At 39.9% G+C, this 11,096-nt stretch overlaps 1 protein-coding gene across 4 annotated transcripts in view; it reads right to left on the minus strand.

The window, feature by feature from the left end:
* Window positions 1-11,096, minus strand: part of LOC115117136 (gasdermin-E-like) — a 44,720-nt gene that overhangs the window by 18,755 nt on the left and 14,869 nt on the right. The window contains exons 1-3 of one of the 4 annotated variants that reach the window (XM_065027448.1): window positions 3,944-4,042; window positions 3,410-3,620; window positions 2,069-2,261 (exon numbers count right to left, since the gene is read on the minus strand). In XM_065027448.1, the coding sequence (XP_064883520.1) occupies window positions 2,069-2,261; window positions 3,410-3,620 (404 nt within the window). In that variant the 5' untranslated portion in view covers window positions 3,944-4,042. Of the gene's footprint in view, window positions 1-2,068; window positions 2,262-3,409; window positions 3,668-3,925; window positions 4,043-11,096 lie in introns of those variants that run through there. The other 3 variants (XM_065027446.1, XM_065027447.1, XM_065027445.1) reach the window with 3 other exon arrangements.

The following is an 11,096-nucleotide window of genomic DNA, read 5'->3' on the forward strand; positions in this document are numbered from 1 at the left end:
GTGCTTCAACAAAGTACTGAGTAAAGGGTCTGAATACTTATGTAAATATGTTTTTTAAATGTTTTAAATTTTTATTAGCAAACAAAATTAAAAAGCTGTTTTTGTCATTATGGGATATTGTGTGTAGATTGATGAGAAAAACAAACTATTGAATCAATTTTAGAATAAGGCTGTAACGTTTTTAAAAATGTGGAAAAAGTCAAGGGGTCTGAATACTTTCCAACTGCACTGTACAGTCATGGCCAAAAGTTGAGAATGACATAAATATTCATTTCCAAGGTTTGCTGCTTCAGTGTCTTCAGATATTTTTGTCAGATGTTACTATGGAATACTGAAGTATAATTACAAGCATTTCATAAGTGTCAAAGGCTTTTATTGACAATTACATGAAGTTGATGCAAAGAGTCCATATTTGCAGTGTTGACCCTTCTTTTTCAAGACCTCTGCAATCCGCCCTGGCATGCTGTCAATTAACTTCTGGGCCACATCCTGACTGATGGCAGACCATTCTTGCATAATCAATGCTTGGAGAATGTCAGAATTTTTGGGTTTATGTTTGTCCACCCGCCTCTTGAGGATTGACCACAAGTTCTCAATGGGATTAATGTCTGGGGAGTTTCCTGGCCATGGATCCAAAATATAGAGGTTTTGTTCCCCGAGCCAATTAGTTATCACTTTTGCCTTAAAGGCAAGGTGCTCCATCATGCTGGAAAAGGCATTGTTCGTCACCAAACTGTTCCTGGATGGTTGGGAGAAATTGCTTGGCACATGGCTGTGTTCTTAGGCAAAATTGTGAGTGAGCCCACTCCCTTGGCTGAGAAGCAACCCCACACATGAATGGTCTCAGGATGCTTTACTGTTGGCATGACACAGGACTGATGGTAGCACTCACCTTGTCTTCTCCAGACAAGCTTTTTTCCGGATGCCCCAAACAATCGGAAAGGGGATTCATCTGAGAAAATGACTTTACCCCAGTCCTCAGCAGTCCAATCCCTGTAACTTTTGCAGAATATAAGTCTGACCCTGATGTTTTTCCTGGAGAGAAGTGGCTTCTTTGCTGCCCTTCTTGACAGCAGGCCATCCTCCAAAAGTCTTCGTCTCACCATGCGGAATGCGTGCAGATGCACTCACACCTGCCTGCTGCCATTCCTGAGCTAGCTCTGTACTGGTGGTGCCCCTATCCCGCAGCTGAATCAACTTTAGGAGACGGTCCTGGCGCTTGCTGGAATTTCTTGGGCGCTGTGACGCCTTCTTCACAACAATTGAACCGCTCTCATTGAAGTTCTTGATGATCCGATAAATGGTTGATTTAGGTACAATCTTACTGGCAGCAATATCCTTGCCTGTGAAGCCCTTTTTGTGATGACGGCACGTGTCTCCTTGAGGGTAACCATGGCTGACAGAGGAAGAACAATGATTACAAGCACCACCCACCACCCTCCAGCTTCCAGTCTGTTATTCAAATTCAATCAGCATGACAGAGTGATCTCCAGCCTTGTCCTCATCAACACTCACACCTGTGTGAACGAGAGAATCACTGACATGATGTCAGCTGGTCCTTTTGTGGCAGGGCTGAAATGCAGTGGAAAGTTTTGGGGGGATTCAGTTCATTTACATGGCAAAGAGGGACTTTGCAAATAATTGCAGTTTATCTGATCACTCTTCATAACATTCTGGAGTATATGCAAATTGCCATCATACAAACTGAGGCAGCGAACTTTGAAAATATATATAGTTGTGACACAAATATACTAGAAATAGGGTGCTATTTGAGATTCAGCCTGTGTGTTTTCCTTTCACTAACCACTGACTCTACTGTAGGAAGAGGTGAACTGAGTATACCCTAGGCCTACTGTAGGAACAGGTGAACTGAGTGTAACCTGGGGTTACTGTATGTACAGGTGAACTGAGTGTAACCTGGGGTTACTGTACGTACAGGAACTGAGTGTAACCTGGGGTTACTGTATGTACAGGTGAACTGAGTGTAACCTGGGGTTACTGTAGGTACAGGTGAACTGAGTGTAACCTGGGGTTACTGTAGGTACATATTAGAGAGAGAGGAACTCACTTGTCTTTGGAGTCGCGCAGCAACTTCTGTACATCCACCTCCTCTTTCTTCAGGCTGCCGAAGGACGACTGGAGTTTAGATGTGTCTTTCCCCTCCACTTTAAGGTTTACAGCAACCAAATTCGACTCCAAGTTTCCTGATTTGTTGTCACCAAATGTCCCTTGGTACTTTAGGAAATCAGTCTTGACCACAACTGTCGGAGAGGGAAGCAAAAATGTTTTTTTAAATTCTTCTAGCTCTGTCAAATTGGTTTTCGATCATAGATTTTCAAGTAAATTTAAGATAAAACTAACTCGGCCACTCAGTGACATTCACTGTCTTTTTGGTAAGCAACTCCAGTGTTTATTTGGCCTTGTGTTTTAGGTTAGTGTCCTATGTGAATCTGCCTCTGCTTAGCTCCATTCCGGGTATTTTGTTATCCTGAAAAACTCCCCAGTCCTTAACGATTACAAACATACCCATAACATGATGCAGCCACCACTATGCTGGAAAATATGGAGAGTGGTATTCAGTAATGTGTTGGATTGGATTTGCCCCAAACATAACAATTTGTATTCAGGACAAAAATTGAATTGCTGTACATTTTTTGCAGTATTACTTTAGTGGCTTGTTGCATACACACTTCCTTCCTCTCACTCTGTCAATTAGGCTAGTATTCTGGAGTAACTACAATGTTGTTGATCCATCCTCAGCTATCTATTATCACAGCCATTAAACTCTGTTTTAAAGTCATCATTGGCCTCATGGTGAAATCCCTGAGCAGTTTTCTTCCTCTCTGGCAACTGAGTTAGGAAGGGTGCCTGTATCTTTGTAGTGACTGGGTGAATTGATATACCATCCAAAGTGTAATTCATAACTTCACCATGCTCAAAGGGACATTCAACGACTGCTTTTTTTTTTTTTTTTTACCCATCTACCAATAGGTGCAAAACCTCCCTGGTCTTTGTGGTTGAATCTGTGTTTGAAATGCACTACTCGACTGAGGGACCTAACAGATAAACAGAATTCCACTGTGACATTATGGGGCATTGTGTGTAGGCCATTGACAACAACAAAAAATCTAAATGTAATCCATTTTAAATTCCGGCTTTAACACAACAAAATGTTGAAAAAGTCAGGGGGTGTGAATACTTCTGAAGTCACTGTATGTATCATGATAGGATCCTCTTCATAATCTTTCCAGTAGCATGGATAACAGAATCGACACTCAGATCTTTCACAAGGAACACATTCACACAGTATCACACTGAGGGGGAGAGGAGCCTATACCTGCAAACAAACAGGTAGCAAGTACAGGTGTGCAGCCTATCATTTCAACTGAGGGGCTGATCTTGTGTTTACCTGGGGTTAAGGGTGTGTCTCCAGTCAGCACATCACTGAGGGTAAAATCAGTGGGCAGGTACTTGGGTTTCTGCCAAATCCAAAAACGCTTTCGTTTCACAACCAGTGAGAGAGGGACCAGTTTGTCTGAGTCAATCAGACTGGACACAGGGATCAAGCTGCCATCGTCATCAATCTCCTCCACAAAGTTTCTTGTTGCCGTGGAAAACATCTTCAATAGGAGACAGAGATTGTCGAGGATGATGTCTCTGTTAGCAACTGATAACAAACACGACAAGAACACAAGATTAATAATACGCTAATATTCACATTGAAAAAGTTCCCATTAATGTACTATCTAAAAAAATAAAAGGTTAAAGCTATGACCTATGAGCCATATGAGTAGCAGACTGGATACGCTAAGAAATCAGACAGTCGAAATACTGTGGTTGTTATTCGTAAACGTTCATAGACGTCTATCTATGCGTTCATAATTCACGACTCAATATGTTAAAAATTGAAACTACTTCTACCTACAAGAGCAATATATTTTACCGTTTATCCTGGCTATGTCCTAGCCGAACGCGAAAGCCCGTTTCAAGTTAGAGTTACCGGTCTAGATAAAGGTAGATATTTCTGTCGCAACAGCGGAATAAGTACGGTGATAACAAAGAGGTTCGCTCCACCCCTTTCTCCAGCCACGTGCACTGGGAGTGTTTTGGGGGAACCCCCTCGCGTTTGGTTCTATCTCTCATTGCTTCCATCTCCACCTCCTGTCCAGGGCACCACCAGCTGCACAGTGAAACCAAACATGTTCTCATTGTTCTATCTGTGGTAAAACATTACAAAATAATGTAGCCATGATGATAATATTTTATTTCATGTAAAGGAACTTTCAATGCATAGCTAGACAAGCTTGGCTCCACAAAGACCCCTATGATACATATTAAAGTATAAGTTAATTACGCCCCATCAAGAGCCCCCTTATTTACATAAGTATTCAGACCCTTTTGAGAATCTTCCAGAAGGGCAACCATCTCTGCAGCATTCCCCCAAACAGGCCTTTATGGTAGAGTTTCCAGATGGTAGCCACTCCTCGGTAAAAGGTACATGACAGCCTGCTTGGAATTGCCAAAATGCACCTAAAGGACTCTCAGACCATGAGAAACAAGAAACCAAGATTGAACTCTTTGGCCTGAATGCCAAGCGTCACTTCTGGAGGAAACTTGGCACCATTCCTACGGTGAAGCATGGTGGTGGCAGTATCATGATGTGGGGAAGTTGTTCAGTGGCAGGGACTGGGAGACTAGTCAGGATTGAGGGAAAGATGAGCAGAGCAAAGTACAGAGAGATCCTTGATGAAAACCTGCTCCAGAGTGCTTGGGACCTCAGACTGGGACGATGGTTCACTTTCCAACAGGACAACAACCCTAAGTACACAGCCAAGACAACGCATGAGTGGCTTCAGGACAAGTCTCAATGTCCTTGAGTGGCCCTGTGAGAGCCTAGACTTGAACCCGATCAAACATCTCTGGAGAGACCTGAAAATAGCTGTGCGCAGCGACGCTCCCCTTCCAACCTGACAGAGCTTGAGAGGATCTGCAGAGAACAATGGGAGAAACTCCTCAAATACAAGTGTGCCAAGCTTGTACCATCATACCCAAGAAGACTCAAGGCTGTAATCGCTGCCAAAGGTGCTTCCACAAAGTACTGAGTAAAGGGTCTGAATACTTACAGTTGAAGTCGGAAGTTTGCATACACTTAGGTTGGAGTCATTAAAACTTGTTTTTCAACCACTCCACACATTTCTTGTTAATGAACTATAGTTTTGGCAAGTCGGTTAGGACATCTACTTTGAGCATTACACAAGTAATTTTTCCAATAATTGTTAACAGAGATTATTTTACTTATAATTCACTGTATCACAATTCCAGTGGGTGAGAAGTTTACATACACTAAGTTGACTGTGCCTTTAAACAGCTCGGAAAATTCCAGAAAATGATGTCATGGCTTTAGAAGCTTCTGATAGGCTAATTGAAATAATTTGAGTACATTTGAGGTGTACCTGTGGATGTATTTCAAGGCCTACCTTCAAACCCAGTGCCTCTTTGCTTGACATCATGGGAAAATCAAAAGAAAAAATTGTAGACCTCCACAAGTCTGGTTCATCCTTGGGAGCAATTTCAAAGCGCCTGAAGGTACCACGTTCATCTGTACAAAAAATAGTATGTAAGTATAAACACCATGGGACCACGCAGCCGACATACCACTCAGGAAGGAGACGCGTTCTGTCTCCTAGAGATGAACGTACTTTGGTGCGAAAAGTGCAGATCGATCCCAGAACAACAGCAAAGGACCTTGTGAAGATGCTGGAGGAAACAGGTACAAAAGTATCTATATCCACAGTGAAACGAGTCCTATATTGACATAACCTAAAAGGCCGCTCAGCAAGGAATAAGCCACTGCTCCAAAACCTCCATAAAAATGCCAGATTACGGTTTGCAGCTGCACATGGGGACAAGATTGTACTTTTTGGAGAAATGTCCTCTGGTCTGATGAAACAAAAATAGAACTGTTTGGCCATAATGACCATCATTATGTTTGGAGGAAAAAGGGGGAGGCTTGCAAGCCGAAGAACACCATCCCAGCAAAGCACCTGTGGGGGTGCTTTGCTGCAAGAGGGACTGGTGCACTTCACAAAATAGATGGCATCATGAGGAAGGAAAATAATGTGGATATATTGAAGCAACATCTCAAGACATCAGTTAGGAAGTTAAAGCTTGGTTGCAAATGGGTCTTCCAAATGGACAATGACCCCAAGCATACTTCCAAAGTTGTGGCAAAATGGCTTAAGGACAACAAACTCAACATATTGTAGTGGCCATCACAAAGGCCTAACCTCAATCCTGTAGAAAATGTGTGGGTAGAACTGAAAAAGCATGTGCGAGCAAGGAGGCCTACAAACCTGACTCAGTTACACCAGCTCTGTCAGGAGGAATGGGCCAAAATTCACCCAACTTATTGTGGGAAGCTTGTGGAAGGCTGCCTGAAATGTTTGGCAATGTTAAAGGCAATGCTACCAAATACGAATTGAGTGTATGTAAACTTCTAACCCACTGGGAATGTGATGAAAGAAATAAAAGCTGAAATAAATCATTCTCTCTACTATTACTCTGACATTTCACATTCTTAAAATAAAGTGGTGATCCTAACTGACCTAAGATGGGTAATTTTTGCTAGGTTTAGGATAAACTGACTTTAAATGTATTTGTCTAAGGTGTATGTAAACTTCCAAATTCAACTGAATGTAAATGTAATATTTCCGTTTTTTTTTATCAATTTGCTAAAATACTGTCTAAAAACCTGTTTTTGCTTTGTTATTATGGAGTAATGTTTGTAGATTGACGAGGGGGAAAAACTATTTAATCAATTTTAGAATAAGGCAGTAACATAACAAAAAGTGGAATGATTTGTATACACAATTCATGCCTCAGTTGCCTCAAGGGTTGAAAATCAATCTTATCCTGTCTCCTCCCTTTCATCTACACTGATTAAAGTGGATTTAACAAGTCACATCAATAATTGATCATAGCTTTCACCCGGATTCACCTGGTCAGTCTATACGTCGTGGAAAGAGCAGGTGTTCTTAATGTTTTGTACACTCAGTGTATGTTGGATTTATTCTTCTGGGGAGTGCCAATATGGATGATTGGTGGCTTCAAAGCCTTTCATTGGCCAATACATAGCATCAGCAATCCAAGGTTTATATACATCATTGGTTGTCATACACAGCCTAAAGCTAACCAGCCTAAAGCTAACCATACAGCCATGCTAGTCTAGGACATAAACTAAAGGCTATAATTATGCTATTTGTAGCATATACCCAATGTTGCTAGTCTAGGAGATAAACCAAAAGCTAGAACTATGCTATTTGTAGCCTGACTGCATGTGTGTAATTTAATGTGAAAGGGACATATGAAAGTCTATATCTGCTGATCTCTTAGATCTGATCTCTTAGATTTAGAATTACAAAACAGACATTAAACACCATTAGGAACACATGAAATATACTTCACGAAGTACACAAGTGCTAGTGTGCACGTGTAGATTCGAGTTCACTGGTTACAGCACATCATTGGTCTAAAACAGTAATCTAACCCTGCTGTGTTCACTGGTTACAGTACATCACCGGTCTAATACCATAATCTAACCCTGCTGTGTTCACTGGTTACAGTACATCACCGGTCTAATACCATAATCTAACCCTGCTGTGTTCACTGGTTACAGTACATCATTGGTCTAATACCATAATCTAACCCTGCTGTGTTCACTGGTTACAGTACATCACCGGTCTAATACCATAATCTAACCCTGCTGTGTTCACTGGTTACAGTACATCACCGGTCTAATACCATAATCTAACCCTGCTGTGTTCACTGGTTACAGTACATCATTGGTCTAATACCATAATCTAACCCTGCTGTGTTCACTGGTTACAGTACATCATTGGTCTAAAACAGTAATCTAACCCTGCTGTGTTCACTGGTTACAGCACATCATTGGTCTAAAACAGTAATCTAACCCTGCTGTGTTCACTGGTTACAGCACATCATTGGTCTAAAACAGTAATCTAACCCTGCTGTGTTCACTGGTTACAGTATATCATTGGTTTAAAACCATAATCTATGTATATACTGTACTGTACACCATCTACTGCATCTTGCCTATGCCTTTCGGCCATCGCTCATCCATATATTTATATGTACATACTCTTATTCATTCCTTTACACTTGTGTGTATAAGGTAGTTGTTGTGAGATTACTTGTTAGATATTACTGCACGGTTGGAACTAGAAGCACAAGCATTTCGCTACATTTGCATTAACATCGGCTAACCATGTGTATGTGACCAATAACATTTGATTTGATTTGATCATATAACCCTGCTGTGTTCACTGGTTACAGTACATCATTGGTCTAATACCATAATCTAACCCTGCTGTGTTCACTGGTTACAGTACATCACCGGTCTAATACCATAATCTAACCCTGCTGTGTTCACTGGTTACAGTACATCACCGGTCTAATACCATAATCTAACCCTGCTGTGTTCTCTTGGCTATAGAGGTGCGTCACTTTGGAAAAGGTGGGTTAGAAAAAGCCCAGAGAGTCTGGAAAAGGGGGGGCAAAGGTCGGCCATCCTACAGGTCCTCGGTCGTGTCATTCCAAGAGGAATGCTCTCTTCATCGAGGTAATGATGCCCCCCCTCTCTCTCTCCCTCTCTCTCTCTCTCCCTCTCTCTCATCAGTGAGAACAGCCAGACCTGAGAGAGAGAGATTATAATACCCATAAAAACACGAAAATGGTTCCAATGGTTTGTCTACCATTAATTTTTCACTTAATGAATTTTATTTTAAAAATCTAAGTAATTATTTTTGATGTTGGCTTACCCTTGGCTGTGGCGGATTTAGGCATAGGCGACATGGGCAGCCGCCCAGGGCGTCATTTTACTGGGGGCTGCATGGGGTGCCCGATAAAAAAAAAAAGACAAAAGAAAGACACATTTTTTTTCAATAAACTGTGAATTTAAAAAATGTACAAATATTCAGAATGGTGACATTTGCACGATCGGTTTTCTATTGCTCATGTGCACGTCACGTCAATAATATCATGTCACCGTGTGGGACTGTGGGTCAATTAACCTTGTCGGAGTGGGCACCCTAATTCTAGTTTGCGAGCTAGGTAGGCTACTGCCTGGGAAGGTCTCCCACTCAGAAGTACGAGATGGGGAGGGGGTAGGTTGACCTCAGGTCTCCCTACTGGAAGCCCGAGGTTGGGGGAGCGGGCGAATCTATCAAATAGCGCACCTCTAACTTTGTACAGTACTAATGCAATTAGTAATGCAATTAGTTGTGCAATTTAGTTTGTGTGTTTCTTGTTTGAAGTGTAATAATCAGGTGCTCTTCTTTATAAGTGTGTTATTCTATTTGTGTATTTGTGTGATATAGGATTTGTGCATTTTAGTTGTATTTGTGTTTTGTTATTAACAGGGTAATAGTGTAATAACCAGGTGCTCTTCTTTATAAGTGTGTATTTTAGTTGTATGTGTGTTTTGTTATTAACAGGGTAATAGTGTAATAACCAGGTGCTCTTCTTTATAAGTGTGTATTTTAAGTGTATTTTAGTTGTATGTGTGTTTTGTTATTAACAGGGTAATAGTGTAATAACCAGGTGCTCTTCTTTATAAGTGTGTATTTTAGTTGTATGTGTGTTTTGTTATTAACAGGGTAATAGTGTAATAACCAGGTGCTCTTCTTTATAAGTGTGTATTTTAGTTGTATGTGTGTTTTGTTATTAACGGGTAATAGTGTAATAACCAGGTGCTCTTCTTTATAAGTGTGTATTTTAGTTGTATGTGTGTTTTGTTATTAACAGGGTAAAAGTGTAATAATTACATTCTCTTTTTTATTTGTATTTATATACTACAATTTATTTATATTTGTCTTTGTTACTTCTTTTTGATATTTATGAGTTTTATTTTTGTATATGTATTTATATTTATATAGTTTTAAATGTTATGATTATTTATTTGTGTTGTTCCAAATGTCTGAATAAAAATTACAATTAGTTCAAATTCAATTCCTCTCAATTCCACGTTTGGGTACATTCCAATAACGGAATTCCCAATACAATATTATCCCCCCAAATTCCTCAAATTCAATTCCCTCAGACTTTCAGGCTGATCATGTCACTGTTCAGACATCCTAGTTATACTGGAAATATAGAAATACAAGTTGAAATGATTTAAAACAAATTTGTCAGTAAAATGTTGCTACTAAGTGCATTAATTCCATTAACTGGAAACATGTGCATCCAATTTCATTTGATCATCCTTGAGACATCAATTCAATTCCATAATAACATATTTTTAGAATTCCAATTCAATTCCATAATAACATATTTTAGAATTCCAATTCAATTCCAATTCAAACTCTTTGTCTAAACATTCTAATTCTAAATACATTCCTTTAACTTGAAGATTGTTGAAATTAGAATTGAATTTAGTGTAAATTCTCCACTTCATTAGTGGATTAAATAATTGACTTGGCATTTTAAATTAAATTGTAATTGACCCCAACCATGCTATGTATACTTATACTATGTAACAGATAAGATAGTAGTTCATTAAATGCACCAGTCAATACATACAGTGCCTTCAGAAAGTATTCATACCCCTCGACTTATTCCACATCTTGTTGTTTCAGCCTGAAATTAAGATTGATTAGAAATGGATTGTTTTCATTCAGTCGTTTAACACAATACCCTATAATGACAAAGTGAAAACATGTTTTTAGACATGTTTGCAAATTGATTGAAAATTAAATAAAGAAATATCTAATTTACATAAGTATTCAAACCCCTTTACTATGGCACTCCAAATTGAGCTCAGCTGCATCCAATTTCCTTTGATCGTGCTTGAGTTATCACCACAACTTGATTGGCGTTACCCCCTTGCCAATTCAATTGCTTGGACATGATTTAGAAAGAAACACACCTGACTATATAAGGTCCCACCGTTGACATTGCATTTCAGAGCAGAAACTATACCAAGTCCAAGTAACTGTCCATAGCTCTATGAGATGAGGCATATATCTGGGGAAGGGTATAAAATCATATCTAGATTGTTGAAAGTTTCCAAGAGCACAGTG

Source organism: Oncorhynchus nerka, linkage group LG14 (assembly GCF_034236695.1).
Source record: "Oncorhynchus nerka isolate Pitt River linkage group LG14, Oner_Uvic_2.0, whole genome shotgun sequence".
Lineage (NCBI taxonomy): Eukaryota > Metazoa > Chordata > Actinopteri > Salmoniformes > Salmonidae > Oncorhynchus > Oncorhynchus nerka.